The 24938-nt window shown below is 47.7% G+C and overlaps 1 protein-coding gene across 3 annotated transcripts in view; it reads left to right on the plus strand.

Moving 5' to 3' along the window:
* The window catches only part of LOC147726041 (CD209 antigen-like protein C), a 686697-nt gene that overhangs the window by 61638 nt on the left and 600121 nt on the right, over positions 1-24938 (plus strand). For 2 of the 3 annotated variants that reach the window (XM_086960159.1, XM_086960158.1), the window contains exon 2: positions 6479-6637. The exons of the other annotated variant lie outside the window; for it this stretch is intronic. In XM_086960159.1, the coding sequence (XP_086816285.1) occupies positions 6479-6637 (159 nt within the window). The remainder of the gene's footprint in view (positions 1-6478; positions 6638-24938) is intronic. 3 annotated transcript variants of the gene reach the window in all.

Below are 24938 nucleotides of genomic sequence, written 5' to 3' on the forward strand. Positions count from 1 at the left end.
TATGTATTACTCACTTCTCTGATCACTTATTTTCCATTCTTTTCTGTCATAGCTTCTTTAGTACATTTATTACGAATTGTGTTGTTGCAAGCTTTTGAATGCTCATGCATCTTTAAAATAGTGATTATGTTTTGCAACAAAGGATTGTCTTTTTGCCACAAGCTGTCTTTTGCTCTGTCTATAAAATATTCCATCCTCATTCCCAAAATGAGGTGATACCTTCAGGTTAAAGCAGCAGACTTAAAAAAGGTAAGGTGCTTGCATGCCTCCATAGACACTGAGCCCGAGGTGTGACTAGACCGGGAGAGACCCGCCATTTTGAGCCTACTTCTAAGCACTCTGATCTGAGCCTGGTGGCCCTGGGTGCCGGGTTAGGGGCCTTTGCTATAAAGTGGATGGGACCCGGTGGGACTCGGAGCGGGACGACCCAGGCCCCTCTCTCGCTACCACCTATCATCAAGACCATTCCTGGTGCAGACCGTAGGGAGTGGCTGTGATGACTGGTGGTCTCCCCTTAATCATTCACCGGTTCCTCCTCATGATATCAACGCTGCTGAGGTCCTCTCTCATCATTGAAGGCTGGCAGTGGGGGGCGGTGTGCAGTAGTTTCCCTGGATTACTGTCAGCGGCAGAGGTCATCCTCTAACGTCCTTGGTCAGGCACGTTGCCATGTTGCACTGAGAGTCTTGCGCTACCACCTTTACCATCCCCTTGGCTGTGGCTCAGTTGCACAGCTCTTCTTACATGGCAACTTCCAGAGGCCGCAGGGAAAAGTCTGTTAAAGACCTACTTCTTCAGGCTGGGAATAGTGACCATGTCGCATCCAGGTGGGACCGCAGACCGGCGGGTCCAGGCAAAGCCCGATGGCCCTGTCACACGTAACATTCTGGAATCCCTCTTTGCCGACCTTGCTAGGGAGTTCCATACGATGAAGAAGAATCTTACGGCAGAAATTCGGGAGATGTGCAGGGACATTGACTCAGTGGGGGAGCGCGTGGGTGATTAAGAAAACCAGGCAGCAGTCCGAGATGAGGAGGTGTCTCAGCTCCAAGAGGTGCTTTGACTTCACAAACAACATGTGGATCTCCAGTCCCATGCAGAGGATTCATAGAACCGTTTGTGCTGAAATAACATCTGGATTAGGGCGGTTCCTCAGGGTTGCAGTTTTGTTTCGCCATATCTTAGTGAGGGCCCCCGGATCAGCAAATCCGGCTGGATCACACACATTGAGTGGGTCTCAGAAGGTCACCAACAGCTCCCCCCCTGACATACTACGTGAGGCATGGCCCAAGCACCCTATTGAATTCCGCTCATGTAAGCCCTTCCTCTTCCAAGACCTAACTGCCTCCACCCTTCATAAAAGGCATGATTTCCGGCCTATCACCAAATTACTCCGTTCTAAAGACATTTCTTACTCCTGGGGGCACCCATTTCGGTTTATTTTCAAATGGGAGGGTAAGCTGCGCCAAATAAGTTCTTTAGAGGAGGTGTCTTTCTTCCCTCCTGTGCCTCCCAGGGGCAGGCCACGATGACCAGATGAAACGCGACAGCCCTCATCAACGAGAGGACAACAGCTGCTGGCGGAGGGTGGGGGCTCATCTCCTGTCTCTCGCCCAGACACAGACGCTATGGCCAAGGAACGCTCAGAAGTTCTCCGGACTCTATCGGAGGGCTCCACCTTCACCTTTGCAGATTGACCTAGGCTCTTGACTCTGTTTTTAACTGCCTGGTGGAATCACTCTGGCTGATATGGCCGGGCCAGGACGAGGGGGCGGCGGGGGCTCCTGCTATCCATCCCACATCGCACCACAGGCCTGGGACATTTGTGAATTCTCCATTTGAATAATTTTCTTGTTGGGTTAGTTCGGGAAGTTTTCTTCATGTTTTCTTGTGTTGCTTTCTTCATTGGGTTGCCTCCTCCTTTTTTGTTGACCTTGCAGGCTCTTATTGCTGACCATTGCGTGCCTCCCATGCTCGCCCGAGGGGTGCTATTGGCTGTAACACCTTCGGATTTCCCTCCCTATGTTCCCTGATGTCCATGTTGTGACCCTAAATGTGAAAGGCCTAAATAATCCCACTAAACGGTGAGCACTTTTGACATACTTGGAGCGATCCGATGCCCAAATATGCCATCTTCGAGAGATGCACCTCCTCGCAGCCGATATTATCGCATTCGTTCACAGGTGTTTCCATTCCAGATGTTTTCGTCAGCCACCTGCAAGACTGGTGGTTTTACCATTTTTTTCTCCTCCTGGTGCCCTGGGCGGGTTGGTAGCAAGCAAGCAGAAATTAGAGGGAGGTTTTTGGCCTACACTTCATGATAGACACATACACGCTTGTGTTAGTTTCCGTATATGTCCCGAACAGTGGGCAGGAGGGTTTTATAAAGACGGTCATTCAAGAAATCACGGGTCTACCAGATCGGACTGTCTTGCTAGGAGGGGACCTCAACATGGTTTTAGATGGGGACATGGATCGCTCTGGACAGTGGTGGGGCCAGGTGGGGATGTTGTTCAAAGCCAGGAAGCGATTACTGACTGAAGCAGGGCTCACTGACATATGGAGACTTCAACAATAAGGCCTGCACGTTTTATTCTCATCAGCACAGAACTTATAACCGGATTGATTATTTTTCACCTCAGACCTTCTAACACAGAGCACCCGTGATGTGGAGATTCTTCCCGGGCCCTTGTCCAACCATTCTGCGCTGCGGCTTTCCCTGACTTTGCCCCGAGGCATACTACTCGCTGCTTCTGGCGCCTACGGGAAACGATGCTCCAGCGCCCCTCGGTTGTGCGACAGGTAGAGGGTAGCATAGCAGACTACTTAGCCTTAAACGATACCCTGGATATCTCCATGACAACTCTATGGGAGGCAATAAAGGCAGTTATTAGAGGAGTCTTTATTAGCATTGCATCAGCCGACAATAGAGATAGAAGGGAGAAGCGTGAGCGCCTGACACGTGAGGTCATTGAGTTAGAGCGCATTCACCAGTGAACGGGAGCGCCAAGGGTCTGGAGACGGTTGAAGGCAGCCGGGCACAGCTTGCAGGGTTAGATATGGACTAAGCAGAGTATGCCCCTGTGACCTTAAGCATGCCTTTTATGTGGGAGGCGATTAATGCGGGTGCCCCCTTGCAAACCGCCTTCAAGCACAACGACAAGCACACAGGGTGACTCTGATGATACAGGATCCTGAGGGGGGGAGCACAGTGAAGACACTGCAATTTCGGCGTTTCTATGAATCATTATACTTGTCTCAAGTCCTGCCTGATGCTGAACCTACCCGGTATCTGCAGGGGGGCCACTTCTAGGTTGTCACCTTCCCAAGGCGTGGATCTAGAGGCCCCCATATTGCTGGAGAAGGTTATCTCAGCAATTGCACCCCTCAAGCATAACAAATCATCGGGCCCTGATGGGTTTTCTTTCGGTTTTTATAAGAAATTCTGCGGGACGTTAGCCCACCTCTTAACGCGGGTTTTTAATTCCGTGGGGTCGACTGCGGCTTCTTAATTTCCTCCTTCTTTGTTAGAGGCCTTAATTACAGCCTCGCTTTTGCGGCTCATACCGCCCAATATCTCTTCTTAACGGCGACTTAACGATTTTTACAGGCATGCTGGCGGCCTGGCTTTCTCGCCATCTCCCAGGCCTGATAGACCCAGATCAATCAGGCTTTGTCCCCGGGCGACAGTGCTTGGATAATACTAAAAGACTTTTCCATCTGATGGACAGGTCTAAACTCTTTCCGTCGGAGCGTTTGTTCGTCTCGGTTGACGCTGAAAAAGAGTTTGACAAAGTCCACTGGCTGTATCTCCGGGCGACATTGATTCATTTTGGCCTACCTGAACGTTTCATAGATTGGATTTTCCAGAGATATGTGCACACCCTACTGCTACAGTGTGGGTGAATGGAGTGGTGTCAGCGGCTTGCTCGAAATGAAGAGGGTCCAGGCAGGGTTGTCTGCTGTTGCCGCTCCTTTTCTCCCTCTATATGGAGCCATTAGCTCAACTTATCCGGGATGACCCCTCCATCCAGGGGCTACTTTTTGCAGGGTCAGAGCATAAACTTTGTCTCTACACAGATGATATGGTAGCGACCCTGAAACACCCTCGGGACTCGCTACCAGCTTTTTTAGACAAACTGGCCCGATTCACTCTGGCCTCGGGTTTTCAGATAAAGTCGCACGGCCTTAACCTGTCCCTGGGGGCCGAGACGCTGGAATTCCTCCAGCATAACTTTCAGATCCAATGGGATAATGGTGCTATTACCCACCTAGGCCTCCGTGTAGCCCCTACCATTTCTCTTACCAAACAGTTAAACTATTCGATCCTTTTGAAACTGGTGCAGGACTCCCTCCGCAGATGGAGGCCTCACTCCCTCTCGTGGCTGGGACGAATTGCGGCTGTGAAGATGGTGTTGCTGCCTCAAATTCTTTATGTCTTTCACACCCTCCCGCTGGGGGTCTTGCGGGCCCTGCAGAGGGACATAGAGCGTTTTATCTGGTGGGACCAAAGAGCACAGATGCGCCGTGATCTCACTTACAGAGACCCGGTGGTGGGAGGTTTAGAAGTTCCACACAGTTCCACACTTATTGGCGTACCTACGGGCGGCTAATTTGAGGGCACTGGTGGAGTGGTCTTGCCCCGAATCAGAGAAACATTGGTTATTTATGGACAGAGCTCTTGCTGTCCGCTCGCTGTGGGGGGGGTTCCCTTTCTCCCTTTCCAGGGATGACATTGCAGTTTATACTAATCAGAGGTGACCAGGCCCATCATGACAGCTTGGGATAGAACAGCTACCGCTAGAGAACTCATGACTTTCCCATCCCCCATAACGCCCATTGTGCAGAACCCAGACTTTACTCCTGGACTTGACTATGGGGAATTCCATCACTAGACAACGGAAGTTACCCGCTACATAGGGTATTTCTTTAATCTTTCCAGTCTGCGCCTGTTTGTGGAGCTCCGCACAGATCTGGGGCTTCCTGAAACGGAGCGATACCGCTATCTACAGATAAGACATTGGGTGCTACAGGAGGGGGTGCGGAAGGGAGCGGAGAGGATGCTCATGCCATTTGAAAAGTGGTTAATAACGAGACATAGCAATGCACACCTGACGTCAGACCTGTATAAATTCATGAGGACCCCCCTGACACTGAGAAAACCCCTGGGCAACTGCATTGGGAGGGTGAAGGAATAGAAGGATTGCATTGGGAGGCTGAAGAAATAGAAGGATATCTTCCCCGGGCTCGTTGCATGGCCCGCAATGACACTTCTTTTGAAACAGCAACTAAATTGGCCACCTATTGGTACTTAACCCTTGTTCGGCTTCATAGGGGCAACCCCTCACGTAGCCCGCTGTGTTGGTGAGGTTGCGGCATGCCAGGTACTTTTACCAATCTGCTCTGGGACTGCCCCTCGTTGGGGACATATTGCCCACAAATATTGGATGACATTGACTCACATTTCGATACGCAGATTCTGAGATGTCCATCGTATATCCTCCTTGGCCTTCCCACTGCCATCACCTTCCCGCTTCACTCTAGGAGAGGCAAACAAATGGCCCTGACCCTGGGAGCGGCAGTTCAGAATGTTCTTGCACACTGGGGTTCCATGACAGTGCTCACTCGTTTAGGCTGGTTGCATAGGCTGTGGTCCATTTTAGGGATGGAAAAGTTTTCTCTCTCTTAGACCAACCCAGGGGCCTCATTCCACGAACTTTGGGCTCCTTTCTTAGAGCTTTTGACATCGGAATTCACAGAACTCACCTGTCCCAAATATCTTTGGGACTGTAACGACTGATGGAGCCCCCCCCGGCACCCACGCCTGCCGCGTCTGACAATTAGTCGCTTTTGGGACCTGATTCTCGGGCCGCAATGCTTCCACTGTGTTGAGTTTACTTTTTTTTTAGGAGGAGGGAGGTGGGGGATGGGGCCTGATTAACTCACCTGACATACCAAGCACATTGGGGATGGAGGCTCGAGAACCCAAACCCAGATGTCAGTAAATTAAACAGTCCGTCACAAACTAATGATATTCTGTCTGTCATATTATGACCTCCATAGGATATAATGGGATTTCTGTTTCGGCGGATGGGATAGCCGTCATGTTTGTGTCTAGAGAATAAATTTGCCACTAGTGGGATCCAGCAACATTTGGTCTGGTTCAGGAAGTCGGTTTCCTGATCTGGTCAGTATCCCATGCATGGCTGGTGGCGAGTCTGTTGGATATCAAATTGCGTTATCGTATTAAAGTTGATGAATTATGATATTGTTCTTATTTTCTATTGCATAACCTGTAACAAATGCTTGTCCCTAAAATGTGGGTGAGAAGAATTTAAGAACATCTATATTATTATAAACAGATGATGAAGGCAAACATCTTTAGTGTTCGTAGGCCCATGATTGACTTATCAAAATATAATTCACTTTGCACATCAGAGTAATACATTTGTATCTGTGATGTTTTTTCTTTTTCAAGAATCTGATTATAGGGATCTACAGCCACCAAAACCATCCACCACGCATATTCAAGAGGCAGATCCTAAAACAGGAAGAACTGTCAAGATTATAGCTACTGTCCTAACTATCACATTGGTCATCGCATTGGTCATATCCCTCATCCTAGTGACTGCCAACTGTGAGTAACCACTTACTTTCATTATTCAAAACTGAAGCACAAATAAACTGGAACAGCAATGATTAGAATCTGCTTTAAATCAACAGAGCAAAATAATCTTACCTTAATTCTTATTTCGTTTTTTTTTGCTTCTCAGTTCCAGTTTATCAATATAGAAACTTTTTCCTTAAAAGGGCAAGTCCCACTTTCCTCTCTCTAACCCCTCCTCCAGGTCCCTTCATGCTTACCAGCACACTTAAAAAACACTGAGATGGCACAATCAAAGAGCATCTGAGGCTGAATGCTGTTCCATGAGTTTTCTCGTTAGGGTATGGGGAAAGGTTGTGGCTTACAGAAGTCACCAGTGGTCGTGTTGATTGCTGATGGCTTTGCTGATCCATTTTGCTGCTTCCCTGTGTCATTGCCATTGTCACTCCCTGCAGAGGATAATGTCACTGGCAACTGCACTTTTTGCTAATGTTTAATTACTTTTCAAACAGGGACAAACCAAATTGTGGTGTCCGGCTTATGAGAAACCACACCAATGTACTCTAACATTACCAAGATAGGGGGGAGGAGCCGCGCCAGCGACCAAGATGGCCGCTTGAGTCTCGGCTCCTGAGTCGCTAGGTGAAATTCTGGCTCGTTTGGACGTTCCGGTGTCAGAATATTGTTGCCTGAAACTTTGAGGCCTACGGACGTGGAAGCCGGGACCCCGAGTTTGGAGGGGTCCGAAGTGGAGTGCAACAACATCGGCTTCAGGGACCGGAAGTGGTCGGTCGGATCCTGGCTCATCTTGGGAAAGTCTCGGCTGGATGCCCTGAATCCATCTATATTGGCCTAGGGTCACATTGCTAACGAAGTAGCCAGGACCCTATCAGTGGTGACGATGGCGTCGAAAGGAGACTCTGAGAAGCCCCAGTCAAAATCATCGAGGAATACCAGGCAGATCCAGACCAACAAAATTGACAAGTATGCCCTCTCTACGGGGTCCCCGGTTGATGCGAAGCATACCCCGACTGGCGGTCGGGATGTTGATTCGGTCGTTGAAGACCCTACAATGAAAGACTTAATGGCAGCGATCACCGGGGTCCGCTCATCCTTGGATAAGATGGACACTAAATTGGACTCAGTGTCGATCGAGGTGGGCCTCATACGGGCAGACCTGACCAAAACGGCGGAGAAAGTTAAGGGCTTGGAAATCAAGACAACGAGCCTCATCGAGGATGTATCGGAGCTCCAGAAGGAGGTGCGAGAATTTAGGGCGGCCCGGACCCAATTCGATCGAAAGCTCGATGAATATGAAGGACAGGCACGCCGCAATAACGTCCACATCTTGGGAGTACCGGAGAGGTCAGAAGGGTTGACTTCGGACCTCTTTGTCGAGAAACTCGTCCTGCAACATCTCAAGCCCAAGGGCCTCAGTAACTTTTTTACGGTTGAGAGGGCCCATAGAGTTCCTGGTGGTCGTCCGAAGACGGGGGCACCACCCCGTCCCATAATAGCCCGGGTCCTGAACTTTCAGGATCGAGACGCTATCCTGCAAACGGCAAGATCCACGGGCCCGCTGGCCTACGAGAACGCTTCACTATCATTTTTCCCGGACTTCACTCAGTTGGTGCAGAGGCAACGGCAGAACTTTATGGCCATCAAGCGACGCTTGAGGGACCGAGAGATGAAGTACTCGATGATGTTTCCGGCCCGTCTTCGGATCGAACATGATGGGAAAACTTGTTTTTTTGACAATCCTGAGGTTGCTGCGGACTGGCTGGATTGGATTGTGGGCTCGGACCCCGGGAGTCAGGCCCGGACAGAGGAGGAAGAACAATGACTTGTTGCTGTGACTGTACCATATCAATATTACTAGTGACATGATGGAACTGGTCGGGGTTGTTTTAATTTTTTCCCCCCCTGGACTATTATTTGTGATTTCCTTTTTTGTATAGCTGAACGGGGGGACAGCGGTTGGTTTGGGCTGGTGGGCGCGGGCGGCCTGATGTAAGGCCCTCCTCCGTTTTCTACTTTTAGATACCTGTAATTAGTTGGGATTGACAGGCACACTCCGAGTTGAGGATGTGCGTTTGCTACATGCAGGGGTGCAGGGAGGGGGTTGGGGGACCGTTACCGGGGGGGATTTGATTGTTGAGTTGTTTGTTTTGTGTGACCAGAGTTCGCTATGGGTGCCTAAGGATATTCTGTTCTTTTTTGGAGATAGGAATGGCCTCTGCTAGATTGGGCTTGGGGTTTTCCATCCTTAGTTGGAATGTGAATGGCCTGGGTGATAAGATCATGCGCACTATGGTGAGTAAACTGATTAGAAGGCACTGGCCCGACGTGGCGCTACTACAGGAAACGCATCTCATGGGTAAGCATTGTATGGCACTTCACAGAGGAGGCTATAAACTAGTGGCTCATGCTGGCTTTACTTCTGGCTCAAGAGGAGTGGGGATCTTAGTAAAGAACTCTTTTCCCCTCACTATCCAGTCGACGTGGTCTGACAACAGAGGCCGATATGTTGGAATTTCTGGGTTATGGGAGGGTAGGACTGTCACCTTTTTGTCTATCTATGTCCCCCAGCATTACAGGTGGATACTTTCCGCGATTTGAGCCGTGAGTTTTTGACTTTGCCCATTGGGACTATGGTGCTGGGCGGGGACTTCAATGCAGTACTGGATGGTGAGCTAGACAGGCACCCCTCCCGTGTGCTGTTGCCTTCCCGTAGATGGCTGGCAGATTTTACTGCCGCATCGGGCTTGGTGGATGGATGGCGCCTTCGGCACCCCAGCGATGTTAGCTATACACACGCCTCTGCAGCGCATCACTCACTCTCTAGGATAGATTATGTTTTGTTACCGGCGTCTCAGGCGGCCTTTATTCAGTAAGTGACTCATTTGGTGCGGGGGGTGTCTGACCATTCACCGATATGGCTTTGATTGCGGATGGGACAGGGTGATGTGGGTAGGGTGGCACCGATTAATGCGTGGCGTCTGAAAGACCCTTCTGTCAGGAAGGAACTTGTACCTGTCACTGATCATTATTTTCAGGAGAATGTAGGTTCGGTTACATCGAAGTGTTCCCTGTGGGAGGCGTACAAAACAGTCGCAAAGGGGGAGGTTCTCTCCCTTGTATCTGGGCAGAAGAAGAAGAGCAGGGCGGAAATAGATATGGTGGAGGCAGAGTTATTGGTTTTGGAGGCTGCTGTCTCCTCCGGGAGTGACCCTGGGGCAGGGCACCACCTCGGGTTGCTCCGGGATGAGTACAGGACCCTGACACGTGACAGAGCAAAGACGCAACACGCTACCACGCAGAGTAGAATATATGAACATGGTGACAAGGCCGGGAAGTTGATAGCATTGCTGGAAAAGGGTGATTGGGGATCTCGATTGGTGCCGGAACTGCGTATTGCGGGTGCGGCGGTCTCGTCGGACCCTCAGTTAATTGTAGACAAATTTGCCCGTTACTTTGAGGAGGTTTATGCCTCGGCAGGGGACTTCACGGAGGGAGAAAATGCTGACATGATTCGGGATATTCCTATGCCGGTGCTATCGGCTGGACTGTTCCCATGAGGCACAGGGTCAGACTGATTTGCATATAGCCATGTCTTTCTGGGGTGGCAGAGTGGGCTAAAGAACGGTGATGGATTAAACCCAGATCTTTTGAATGGGTGTGAGTGTTTGATTGATTCAGATGCTCCGTCCATCGCCACCCGTTTTGTACCGCTTTTGGCCGCCGTAGGTGTGGCAGGGTATGCTCAGACGTGAGTCCCTTGCTCACTTTGCCACTGGATTCAAGCAAGCAAGGCTGAAGATGGCTGGAATGCCAGAAACCGGTCCTCGGAAGCTTGTTTCCGGTCCAGGGAAGACATAGTTTGGCAGTTCGGGCTGGACTGTTCCCATGAGGCACAGGGTCAGACTGATTTGCATATAGCCATGTCTGAACTGGGGTGGCAGAGTGGGCTAAAGAACGGTGATGGATTAAACCCAGATCTTTTGACTGGGTGTGATTGTTTGATTGATTCAGATGCTCCGTCCATCGCCACCCCCTTTTGTTGGTGCTATCAGCAGAGCACAGGGATTTTTTGGACTCCGACATTACGAACAACGAGGTGGCGATGGCCCCATCAGGGGGCTTCATTCCGGCAAGGCTTCAGGCCCAAACGGTCTCCCCATTGAACTGTTTAAGCTTCACGCTAACCATTTGGCCCCGCACCTGAAAGACATGTATCTTGAGTGCAGGGACCGCGGTGAGTTACCATATGATCAACGCATAGCCAATATTGTGCTTATTCATAAGGAAGGCAAGCCGCGCCTGGAGTGCTCTTCGTATCGTCCGATCTCCCTGTTAAATGTAGAGCCTAAAGTGTTGGCCAAACTGCTCGCCGCCCACCTAGTGAAGGTCATCACGACACTGGTGCATCCGGACCAGTCCGGTTTTATGCCGCGTCGGAACACCGCGCTCAATCTTCGACGACTTCACGGGGTGGTGGCGGGTGCATCTCGCATCCATGAACCGGCAGTGTTGTTGTCCCTGGATGCCACGGTGGCCTTTGATCGAGTGGAGTGGCCATACCTCTTTGCGGTTTTGGAGAAGTTGGGGTTTGGCCCTGAATTTATTGGTTGGATTCGCCTTCTCTACTCTGCTCCCCTGTCTCGTGTGGTCATTAACAACCATAGATCCCTCGACTTTTCACTTGGGAGGGGCACTCGTCAGGGTTGCCCTCTCTCACCGCTGTTGTTCGCCCTTGCACTGGAGCCGCTCGCGGCCTGGGTGCGAAGGGACCGTTCGATTAGAGGGCTGCGTTGGACACCGGAGTGGGAGGATAAGATCTCGCTTTATGCCGATGACATCCTGTTGTATCTGACCTCCCCCCACAGTTCCCTAGTGGTTTTTATGGATATCCTTGCTATTTTCGGGAGGCACTCCGGCTCCGCCATTAAATGGGTGAAGTCGGTCCTTTTTGTGTTAAGCAGCGATCCACCTAGAGTGCCGGAGAACTGCCCGGTAATGCTAGAATTGATCAGTTTTCGTTACCTGGGGATCCAGAATTCGAAAGACCCCCATGGTACGTTTCAGCCTGAATCTACTTCCCCCGCTGGCCAGATTGCGAGGTGATGTCGCTAGATGGAAGGGATTGCCGATCTCTATGTTGGGTCATGCGGTCCTCTTCAAGATGATGGCCCTCCTTCGCTTTTTGTACGCTCTGCAGAATTCCTTTGACCCGGTGACTCCGTCGTATTTCAACGAGATAGAATCTTTGCAGTGCGGCCTGTTGTGGGAGGGGAGACCGCGTATCGCTTTGTCAAAATTGATGTTGCCCTGGTCTGATGGAGGCATCGCTCTCCCTAATATCAGGAAATACTGTTGGGAGTCCTAACTGGCTCCTATCAACCATGCCATCTATGGCTCACCGGTTGACCCGGGCTATGCGATGGATCGTGGCCAGGTGCCCGTGGGAGAGTATACCAGAGTGTTGTATGCGAGGTGCGGTCGTTTCCCTTTGGTGGGTCCTCCATTGACAGCGACAAGGGTATGGCATGAGGCCAACAGGACCATCAAATGGGAGGGACGAATAACGCTAGCTACTCCTCTGTGGAGTTCGGAGAAGTTGGGCACTCTTTGGAAAACAAAAGGGTTTGACCGTTGGGATTTGATTGGAATTACTCAGGTGCGTGATGTGTGGGGCAAAGATAGGGTTTTGACGTTTGAGGAGCTGCAGGCCAAGTATCAGCTGCATGAAATGGAACAGTTTAGATACCTTCAAATCAGTCACGCTCTACATGCTGTGATCCCCAGTGGTGTGACGCCTCCAGTGGCCTCCCCGCTGGAGCATAGATTGCTGGATGGTCAGTTGCCCGCCAAGGCAATATCACTGACCTATACGAAATGTATTAACCACTCTGGGGATCCCCTGGTGCGGCTAAGGGAACAATGGGTGGCAGATGGCTTGGTCCTGGATGAGGAAGATTGGAGGGAGGCGGTCTCATCCCCTAGGGTAGTGGCTGTTCCGATGAGACTCCGTTTGGTCCAACTACGGATCCTGCACCGCTCCTACACCACAGGCCCTGGATTGTTGAAAATGGGGTTGGCCGTATCTGGGGATTGTCGGAGTGGGTGCGGAATGCCTGGTACGTTCCTTTATATACTATGGGAGTGTGAAAGGGTCTGTGATTTCTGGGCCAGAATAAGTGAAGTTTGGGGAGTGCGGATAGAGTTGGAGGCGCGTCGCTGTTTGTTGATTGTTTGGGAGCCCTCCGACCTCTCGATTCATGGCAAACTTTGGGTCACACTAGCTTGTGCGATAGCCAAACATAATATTGCACAACTATGGGGTGCTGCTCGAGCGCCTCGGGTTGGGAAGTAGATGGAGGACCTCGTCTGGTGCATGTTCCGGGAGAGCTCCGTGGCAAGGTCTGGGGAGCGTGGAATGCCTTCCGGGGTGACATCTGTACACCACCTGATGTAGATCCTGATAATGTGGAACCGGAGGACTCCTAAGCCCGTTCTTTACATTTTTATATTCTGTCAAGTTATCTCTGGTGGAGGTCTATGTTCTCAGTGTATACATCGGAACATTTTTACAAGCCCATATCACCACAGGAATTCTCTTTTTGTGACGTTTCTGTACTGATAGTAGCTTCGCCTTATTTATAAAATGGCATTTAGCAACTTAACATGGCAGAACCCCGTCTTGTAAATAAGGGCCCCTTTCACACTACACTCATACTTCCAGGAAAGCAGAACCATAAACAAAAGGGAAAGCTGAATTAATCAAAGTTTGATGAAAATTATTTAAATCTGATTATTCCTTGTAATCACATGAACACGTAATTCTCTTCTTTTTCCATCCATCATGAGGCTGGAGCCACAGTACAGTATCCAAAGTGATTTTATTTTTGTGCTTCAAACATTGCAATCCAGCCAAGCCAACACTGTTTGTCCTAAAAGGGACTTCATGAGGGTTTGTTATAGTGGACCAGAGTAAGATGATGGATGATAGATGAGTCGTCCTGCTGGATTATACTGGACCAGAGTAATATGATGGATGATAGATGAGTCGTCCTGCTGGATTACATTGGACCATAGTAATGTGAGGGATGATAGATGAGTCGTTGTACTGGATCATAGTGGACCAGAGTAATATGACGGAAGATAGATGAGTCGTCCTGCTGGATTATACTGGACCATAGTAATGTGACAGATGATGGATGAGTCATCCTGCTGGATTATAGTGGACCAGAGTAGTGTGACAGATGATTGATGAGTTATGCTACTGGATTATAGTGGACCAGAGTAATGTGAGGTATGATAGATGACTCATCCTACTGGATTATAGTGGACCAGAATAACGTGAGAGATGATGGATGAGTCATCCTACTGGATTATAGTGGACCAGAGTAATGTGACAGATGATTGTCGAGTCATCCTACTGGTTTATAGTGGACCAGAGTAATGGGAGGTATGATAGATGACTCATCCTACTGGATTATAGTGGACCAGAATAATGTGAGAGATGATGGATGAGTCATCCTACTGGATTATAGTGGACCAGAGTAATGTGACAGATGATTGTCGAGTCATCCTACTGGTTTATAGTGGACCAGAGTAATGTGAGGGATCATAGATGACTCATCCTACCGGAATATAGTGGACCAGAGTAATGTGACAGATGATTGATGAGTCACTCCCAGGTGGGTGCTTTCCAAAACTACCCTTTATATTTTAGTTTTCAAGTAGACGAGTAATTCTCTGATAAATTCTATTGCCTATTGTCTTCAATGTGGTAACTGGCTTGGGGATACTTGCATACAGAGGAAATAATCAGATCTAAAGAACTTTTAGCAAACCTTTTGGACTCATTGAGCATTCCCTTTTGTGTATTATGTTCTGTTTTTGTTTGGTGATTCTGCAGCAGTGGAATCATAGGGGGTAGAGTGCTAATTTAGGGACATATCATCAAGGCCAGCGATAAAATTATCGCTGTTTTAGCGCCCGTTTTCGGGCAAAAAGCTGCTATAATTTTATTGCCCTATCAGCAAAGACACGCTATTGCATGTTTTGATGCCTCTGTGCCCATTTCCTCAATGCCCAGCTCTGCATCGCTATTGAAATGCAAAGTGGGAGTAACACACAGAACTTATCAGGAAAGTGTTGCTAAGCAACATTACTCCTATTATCAAGCTTCACGCTAACCTGTGCAGCGACTATAAAAGTCACGCTAACCATGCTTATCGCAGGTTTCCTTACGCATGCTTTTCATCTGACTAAGCCATAATAGCCTATGGGTGGTGGATTATAACCTTAAGACCACCATGCCCTATCTACAAAGTTTGTCCTATCGCTGTGCGATTATCGCTGTATTTCCAGCGATAGTCGCACCTTTTGCCTCCATCGCTGGATTTTATATCACATTGGAGATAGGCATTGATGATAACCCTCTATCTCTGCAATATTATCCAGCAATAGTCGGCGATAATTATACTTGCCAAAGTGCGCTGACCGATAATTATTGTGGGACCTTGTAGATATGCCCCTTACTTCTTTGAATTATTGACACTGGTGCCGCCATCTTCGGTCAACACTGCTCTCTCTTTTGTAAATATTCCTTTTGGGACATCACATGTATATTGCAGTCCTTTATATATTTTTTTTTACTGAGCTAATAGTTTAAAGCCTTAGTTCAGACGCCACAGCTGCAGAAAGTACATACTGCACATCACAGCACCATTCAACTTCTGCCCTCTTCTTGGCATTGCCTTTGTTAGCCACGAGGCCAGGGATCACAAAGGCAGGGGCAGGGGTTGCAAGGATCATGCTAGGGAGTCGCAGCTGCAACAACTGGCAACCCCTAATCGACATTCATAATAAAGACACTGTAAATGTGAAAAGTTGACAAAGCTGTAAAGTCTAGAACTCAAAAACTGGAAACCATACTGTCTACTGATGAAAGACAAAACTGTGAAAGCGACATCATTGAAAACATTGGACTCTTACCTAACTTCTTAACTTTTGCAAAGCGATAAAACACATTTATTGAAAGCATCAATGTTGAAATACACCCAAGCCCTGTTGTTTTTTGTTCAACCTGGCTAAACTCATGTGGTAATCCAGATATAGCCATAGTAGTCCTTCCTGGTGTTAGGGGGATTCTGCACATACACAGAACTCTGTGCTGGATAACAGGACCTCTATCTTCATCCACTTGGTGACAGGGCTATCTACATATCCAAAAGATTGCTAATCTATACCTAAATCGGAAGGATGGAGAACAGTCGGAGCACCTCGGTCTAAACCATGAGTGTACCGACTCCGCATGTTCCTAACCCATGCATATGCCTTCACCACGCATATGTGTGGTTAAGGCAATGTGCAGTCTAGCTGCTGGTGACGGAAGCAGGAAACCTCGCAGGAAGAGATCTGCTGTGAGATAAGTGGGGCTGGGCTGTAGTCCTGGGCTGGGGGTGGGGTGGGGGAGATTTCTGGGCCCTGGTAGTCTTCTGGGCTGTGGGGGAGTCGGTGATAATTTTCCGGGCTGGGGAGTCGGATGTAGTTGTCTGGGCTGGGGTGGGTCAGGGGTAATTTTTTGGGCTGGTCGGGGTAGTTTTATTTGGGATGGGGGTAGAGTAGTTTTGTGGGCCGGGGTGGGTAAAGTGTTATTTTGGGGGCTAAATTTGAATTGGGGTAGCTTTGTGGGTTGGGTTTGGGTCGGGGTTGTTTTGTAGGCTGGGGGTCGGGTAGTTTACTGGGTCGAGGATGGGTTGGAGAAGTTTTGTGAGTTGGGGTTATTTTTCTAGGCTGGGGATGAGTCAGGGTAGTTTTCTGAGCTGGGGTTTGGGGCTAGTTTTCAGAGCTGGGGAGTTGGAGGTATTTTTTAGGGCTGGGGCTTCAGGGCTAGTTTTCAGGGCTGGAGGTTAGGGGCGGTTTTCAGGGCTGGAGGGTCAGGGGTGGATGGTCAGGGTTGGGGGTCAGGTTAAGGGACAGGGTTATGAGAAAGGGTTTTAGGCTTCAGGGCAGGGGGAGAGGAAGGATAGTCTTGGTAGTTTTATAGGTTTAGGGGAAGGCTGGATAGCTTTTAGGGCTGGGAGTCAGGTGTTTTTCTAAATTGGTGTTTGCCAAAGGGCAGTAAAAGAGTTTGGGGTAGTTGTAGGGACAGCACAATGTGTTGGGAGGGGGTCGAGGTAGTGTTTACGGTTTAGGGACAGCATGGGGGTTGGGGTGGGGTAGTGGTATTTGGACCTCAGGATGGGGAGGGAGCGAGTGGGGAGTTTGTAGCTCATGGTGGGAGAGGGGGGTCACAACTTTAGCCACACCTTTCCCTTTACCATTTATGCCTTTATCACATAATTTCATGGTAAAGGAATGCGTAGTAAAGGAATGCATGGTTAAGACATATTCGTGGTTTAGGTTGTGTGGTAGAGGCACAATTTGTTTATCCAGTCGTGCCTCTATCATACATCCCGCATGTATACTTTGAATTATAAACAATAAACCTCTTATTGGATTAGGAGATGAGGCACTTTAGCTGACACTAGTGGGCAGTTCATGCTGAGACTTCACCACACACCTGTCTGACACCTCGGCCAGGGCGGGGTCCTACATTCTTCCCCCCGCCAGGTAATGGGGTTGGATTTTCCCAAGAGCAGGGATTGCATAGTAGGATTACACCTAATTGCTACCTTGTTTTACAACCCGAAATATATACACTGTCTTAGAACTATGGCAGAACTATATCTGCTCTTTACTCTTTTGATGCTTGTAATCACTTTCAACTCCACCTGTCCACTGATTATTGCAGGACATATATTATACAAGAACAACATTGGTTCAATAAATATATTGAAAATGTCCCATTGTGTATTTGCTGTACAATTCTCTGAGAGCAAAGAGCATGAGTGACTGAGCAGAAGGGTTCTGATCTGTTACGACAATCCTTGAGGGGTCCACGTTCTCATCTTCAGTGGTTGCCAGAAACTATTGTCTCCTTGTTCAGGTTAGGGGGGTTGTGGTGGCACTGTGAGCTAACTGGTCTCTAGGCAAACAAATCCTGCAGCAGTGCTTGAGATCATTCTATGCACCTCACCCAAACTTTATGCAGTCCAAACAAATGCACATGTCCTACAGATTAGAGGGAACTACATGACACTGCAGCATTCAATCCAAAGCCCTTCCTGCACATGAACAATCACTATTGGTGTTTTGCTGTTTCTGTGTGTGCTGAAGAATACAGCACATATAGAAACAGCAAAAACAATGAGAAAGTAATAATTTCTCTTTGCTGTGCCAGTTGAAGGCCAGATTTTCCCTGATCTTATTTTTGGTGCTGCCTCATATTTATGCCAGTATTGTAAATAAGGGGCAGCGTCAAAAGGCAATGGGTATTGTGGCGGAACGCCCACTGCAACACCCATTGCCTGAACATTTGACACTAAGTGCTGCATGAATAGGGGAATTATTTCCAAAGTGGCATTAAGCTGCGTTAAGTAGCTTAATACCACCTTGTAAATAGGGTGAAGGTGTTATCGCTACCGGAACATAACAAAAAGTGGCATTATGGTGGTGGTGGGAACTCGGCCAGGTTTGGACAGCAGAGAGCAGTAGTGAGCTAACTGGCGGATAGACGACGAGGTAGCGGAGAGTAGAACGCCAGCCGCTTGCAGAACAGCACGACGAAAAAGCCGAAAAGTTGCCGCCTGTGTTTTTAGGGCTTACAGGCTTTAAGGCTTTTAGGTTTCATCCCGACTTGACCGGGCCAGACACGAGGCCGTTTTGTGACCCGACGCCTGGTCCACGGTACCACATGACTGCGGAGACTGTGCGAGGTGGAACCGAGGAGGAGGAGGAGGAGGAGGAGGAGGAGATTTGATGGAGCCAATTGGCGTCTCCCGGCATCTCAGGCATCCATAGGGCTTCATGCGGGGGCGATCTGCTATGGACCTGCTACAGTCTCCAGTCTCAAGCTACGGTCCCCTGCTGTGGGAGCAGCAGCAGCGAGCAGCATTTCGGCATTTTGGTGAGAGGAATCAGCTGTGCCTTGACTGTGCCTTCGGAGCTAATGCAATGTAAGAACCTTATGCACAATACATTTATGTTATAGTACTACTGCAGAAGAGCGGAGCTCTCGGCATGTGGATCAATTGATACACTGTGTGCTAACAGAGGACAGAGGGCTTAGTAGCAGGATCTATTGACTGTGGGCAGGATCAGCGCTGCTTTCATACACTTGGTGAGACCGAGGATTCGGGGATGAAGAGGGGATTACTCAGGAGAGAAACAGTATACCCCCAAGTAACCAACTGAGTGCGCTTTCACCTATTGAACCCTAGCCACAGCCCAAGCCCAGTTACCAGTTCCGGCCTTAGATCTCGGCCTGGATAGGGGTCAGTTCAAGATTTAAGGAGGTATAAGAGTTCCAAAAAGAGCCCTCCACTCGGCCCTCCACGTGGCCGGAAACCTGCAGGCAGCAAGGTAGCAGACACTGCAGTTGATACAGCGGCATTGCAGCATTGTGGATAGTGTGCCGCCAACAAAAAAAGGCAGGTCATCGGCTCACCTTGCGCACAAGCCGAGTTGAAGCCCGGATCAACTATGAGATCTGGTAAAGTGAGGAAGGCTTCTGGAGAAAGGTCAACAGTCCCAAGGGAAACAACAAAAAGGAGAAGACTTGACAAAACCAATGCTAACAAGGCAAGCAACACATTAAAAAATCCATTAATTTCACCAATTGCTTCTTTATTTGAAAAATCAGCGTCAAGTAAAAACACTGCAATGAGTTTGGGATTTCAATTCTTTTTTTTTTATAAATCTTTTTATTATTTTAAAACAAGAAAAATGAAATAGACATATCGGGTGCCATGCATTCATACATAATAATAAGGCGGACAGGCACAATGACAGGATAGATGTGAAGCAACAGAAGAATCGCTGAGACGCCTGCACTAGTAAGTACGAAGCAGGATTGGTAGCATTACAATCGGCAAACAATTTAAGTGCAGGCCCTCAGAGCCCGCCCACCCATAAAATCAGAATAGTAGAAAAAACATGGCAACCAGACACTGGAATTTAAACAAAATCAGGATATTTCGCCAATATTATGCAATTTCAATTTTTGAAGGACCCGGGGTCAGCACTATTTTCGTCAACTGGGGATGTTGTGGGTTTGTCGACCCCCATTGCCCCTGAAAAAAACTTAGTAGCAAATGATACTATTTATACATTCTCTTCAGGGAAATTAAATCCATAATTCAGCGAAAATTCGGACCCCAGCAACGGTCCTGATCAATCGGTAAAATCAGACCACCAAAAAAATCGATCTGAGGAAAAAGCCAGTGCAATTAAAACAGCAATGGTACATTCCGCCATTGATGATCTTAACATTACTACTACAGAACAAATGCCTCTCACAAATACAATGGATTCAATTACAAGTTCGGAAGCAATGAGAAAATTCCAACACACTCATACACAAGTTTTGCACTCGAGCCTCAATGAGCTCTCCCATCTCTGGCCAAACCCAAGCAATTTATTAGATAAACAGCAAAGACAATGATTTATTGGCCGATATAAATTCAGTACATGAGAAGGCTGTGGTTGCAGTTGAAAATGGATGCAGCGAAACGGAACAAAAATCGGTTAGCTCGTGCTATATTGAGAATCAACACAGTCCAAAAGGCCATACCGAAGCCCATTCTTCATCCACAAACGAGAGGCATAATAAATCAGCAAATAGTGAGGCTAATATGAATTTCAACAGGGATGCAGGGCTTCTAAATCTTGCTGCTCCCCTATTACAAGCACTTCAAACATCTACAACAACACTAATAATGCAATCCGATGGACTGGACATTGAAATCGACCTAATGAATGTAATTGCATCATATATAGCCGGGATGAATATGAAACTGGATAATTTGAATAATTTAATCATCAGAGCACAAGCCAATACTTTTCAATCAGAAACTACATGTACGTGTGGTCCAGTTCTTGATAAATTGAGCTCACTACCACTAGTTCTTGAACAGATACTCACTTTAAATAAACGCCTTATTGATCCAGTTATACAGTCTGATTTACCGGGTAAAACCAAAATAGAGCGTCACTGTTAGACCTGTCTGCTTTTGAGGGTCCCCTCACAATTATGATTTATTTTTTCCCCTGTGGCCTCTGAGTCTTATTATTTTTTTTTATGACCACCCGGACTTTTGGTTGTCAGCATTGACTGGGGGGCTAGGTATTCCTTGAGTAGGACGTTTTGCCTTCCCCTTTTTGGGCCTAGTTACCTTAGGAATGTCACATCCCTAAGGAATCTAAAATGGTGGCCACCAACTGACAAAACTGTCACCTGTAGAAGGTTGGCCCATTGACTTGCATTAGGAAGGTTCTAGAACCCACCAGCACCTTCTAGTAGCCAGGACCCAGCCTATATAAGGTTGAGACCAGGGTGGCCATTTTAGGTGTGAACTGACCGGAAGGAGAGCAAGGTGGACTAGGGCAGGAGGGAGGCAGACTTGTGAGGAGGACAGCGCTTTCATCAGTAAAGATCGTCCTGTGGGTCAGCTGAATACTTGTATTGACGCTACCCCTCTGAGACTGACCAAACCTTGTCCTAGGAGTGAATTTCTACTCCTGAAGCAAGACCCCACACTTTTTACGGAAGTCTGGTGTCTGGGGAAGTAAATCAAGGTCTGCCTGCCAACTCGCAATACAAGTTCCCCTCATAACCCTGTGGTGAAGATTGCCCAAGGAATAACAGGGTTGCAACGTGTGTGGAGAATCCGCACTTACTGCTAAGAGAAGTTGGCGCTTTGGTAGCATACCGGTGGCGTGGGGAGCCCCATCTTCTCAGGTTCGTGGTCGACGGCGGTGGATGCGGAGGCGTGGCTGGACGGAGGCGCCTGGGGCGGAAGAAGGAGGTCTGAAGTGACGTTGAGGAGGAAGACGGGCGGGGACAGAGCCCTGGCCCAAGGTGCCGGCAGTGACGTGGGAAGCGGCTGAGCCCAGAGCGACGGAGGCCGGGCGGAGGCGGAGCCAACCCTCGAGAGTTCGCCGGGAGAAGCACCCGCCGTGGACGCACCGCCTGGTTAACACCGCGGGGGAAGATCGAAAGGGCCCACAGGTCTCAGAGTGAAGTAAACCTTCTCCGGTGACAGAGCGAGGGAGTGACGCTCGTCAGAGACCCCCGCTGTGAGAGTCCAACACCGCTAAAGTAAGCTGGGGGAGTGACCGGGAGAGGGAGGCGGAGCACTATTAAGGTGAATTCGACCACCGAGCAGTAGTGACACTACAGGAACAGCCTGACAGTGGAACTCTACCCTTCGAAGACTGGCCCCAATCTAAAAAGAGAGCTAATGGATTACTGAGGAGTGTGAAAAGGGGAGATGTGGCCCAGAGTTCATTGATCGTGTGGTAGGATATCTCTAGAGGGTTATCCCAGAGGTCTTAGGGTAGTAGCTGAATAATCCATCAACGTGAAGGGGGTTATTGAGGAACCAGGTCACCACTGATAGGAGCTGGGCAGTTGCAAAATGTTGTGAATGTACCAATAATATATCTGTCTTCTCTCAAAGTTCTAGTTGGTGGTGGCATTGTTCAGGATAACTGTGGGGGTGGTCTGCTGTTCAACTGAAGCCTTAGGCTAATGCTGAGACTGCGTACCAAGGGTAATGTACCATACAGATTAAACATTGAGGTGCCTTTATGTAGTTTGTAGCCTTTGTCACCTGCTCATTTACTGTTAGGAAAAGTCACTGCCGTTGCTACAGATGATCTATATATGTAAAAGAAAAGTAATGAAAAACTCTGTAATAAGAATGTAAATGAATGCTGCTTAATTACACTGAAAAAATCTGCTTGTAATCAATTGTAAGCATTAATCTGATTTAAAGAAAAAGATACTAAGAGAAACTTTTATAAAAGGTACTGGTATTTTTCTACATTGGTGGGGTGTCCTTTATTTTTAGTGGTAAGGCATTGAGTTACTGTGAGTGAAGTGTAAGCATTACATGCAAGCCTTGGAGTTTTAGCAACTCCCGCTCTGTGTCAGGCTACCCTATGTAGTCTAGGATTCTCTAGGTCTAACAGTCACCCGTTAGCAGATAATACGTTTTTCATTGCGGACGTTAATAAAGAAGAAACCCTTAGGCCCAGCAAGAATATAACTAGTGACGATACCATTGAAAAAGTCACGACTGAGGCAATTATCTCAGAACCAATAAAGCAAATTTTAACAAAGAGACAAAGGAAAAAAGAATGTAAAGCGAGGAACAGAAAATGTGAAGCAGGCTCACAGTCAGCTTTCAAAACATACCCCATTTTTTCGAATTTAAAAGCAAAAATGATAAAAGAGGATAGTACAGGAGAAACATGCTCAGCAGCAACAGAAAGTGATGTTAAGTCCCCCAACGCAATCCATACGACCAAAAAAGCTCTTATGAGCCCCCAACAAACAGGAAGGGGGACTAGCCATTTGCTTCCGGCAAAAATTCAGCATGATGCGCTGCCAAAGGGGAAAAATTCACCGACAATTGATGCTGACAATAACGTCAAAAAAACGTGAGGTGTGTTAAAGACAATGACTTGCACTCCGAGGAGATCACGTAGTTAAAAGCTAATCAACAAAGCAAGCCACTCCAAGACATTGTTTCACCCAGGGTAAACAACATCATGGAGGGTCACACACAAGCAATGGGCTTAATAAGGAAAACAATACCACTTAATCCGCTAGCTGCAAATTATATAGCATGTAATAACGGGACATCAGATGGCATAATCAATTTATCAAAAACGGCACCTCCCACAGATGAAGGGGAAAGAGCAATGTCTGCTTCTTCATCTCAAACTGCCTCAGAAATAGGAGTTCAAGGCTATGTAGATAATCCTCGTAGTGTTTACCAAAGATCGACATTAGAAACCCAGAGCAATTCAAGTCAGGGCAATTTAAGAATCTGCATAACAAATAAGGAAATTAAGCAACCAAATCAGGTGGATGGCAAAGCAAAAAGGATAGATTCAACAAAGCTCGGCGAAGAATGTCATCAAATCATTAAGACTCCGGAGTATAAGACACAGGGCAGCCATGATATATTAAATAGGAGCAACATCTTGAAACTCATGGCTGAAATCAAGGAACTATGTGATATTAAATCCAAAGATCTTGAACAGGTTCAATTTTTAAAAGATTCAAAGAATACAACAAATGAGCAAACATTGACCACTTGGAAAACCCAAGGGATAGTTCAATTAATACTAGGGAGCATAGACCTATTTCAATCATGGGGTATACAATTATCACAGCACATTGCCCAGCGTTACCCGTTGCCTCTGAAGAAACCTGGTGGAGTGCAATTTACCAGGAAATTGGCTGACTGCGTTCCCCAAAAGCCAGTTCATTCGATCTTATACAACGCTAAAGGCAGACTCGACTCAGCTTTTACCCAGGAGGGAACGGATGTAGATGGAGTTGGGGATCCACAACTATCGAAGGATCATTGGAAATGGCTGCCCAGCATGTTAAATGACAAAAGTAAGAACTGACCAAATAGAGTTAAGGTGAATCAAACAGTAAACGAAGGCATACACGTGATATCGTGGAATATTGCCGGTGCTAAAAGACTGTTGGAGGATGGTTTACCTCTAGACGAATGGGCTAACGGCGATATATTTGCTTTGCAAGAAACTTGGCTGCAAGAAGAAATTGCGTTGGTTGGCTTTATTCACTATACTGTTGCTGCTAAAAAATGCAAAATATATGGTCGGGCCATTGGAGGCCTATCATTCTATGTATCAACTTCCTTAAAAATTAACTCGGAACTGCTAAATTCTCCCGATCCAAGTCTTCAATTAATTAAACTATCAAGTCGAAATGCAACCGACAATATGACAACAATCCTGATTATTATTACAAACAACCAACTTTAGGAGTGAAAAGGATAAAAAATGCTTTATTATGTAAAGTAATAATGGACCTTCGCACCTTAGATCCTTCATGGAACATAATATTAACTGGCGATTTTAATTCAAACTTGATTTACTCCCCAGAGGAAGACGAAATACTAACCGCAGATAATATGTATTGGAGCGTTACACAGCAGATACAAGGAGGGTTAAGGACTCAAAAGGATCGACTGGGCACACTTCTAGTAGCAGAATTAGAGTACAAAGGCATGCGCGTCCTGAATGGCAGGACAGATGGAGACCGTCCACCGAAGAAAACTTACTACGGCCCGCATGCACAATCAACGTTGGATTACACTATTGTAAGCCTACCGTTAATCCCCTTAATAAAAAGTTTTTACATCGAATACTCTCCCCTGAGTGATCATGCAATGCA

The sequence above is a fragment of the Lissotriton vulgaris genome, chromosome 3_1 (assembly GCF_964263255.1).
Source record: "Lissotriton vulgaris chromosome 3_1, aLisVul1.2, whole genome shotgun sequence".
In the NCBI taxonomy this organism is placed as follows: domain Eukaryota; kingdom Metazoa; phylum Chordata; class Amphibia; order Caudata; family Salamandridae; genus Lissotriton; species Lissotriton vulgaris.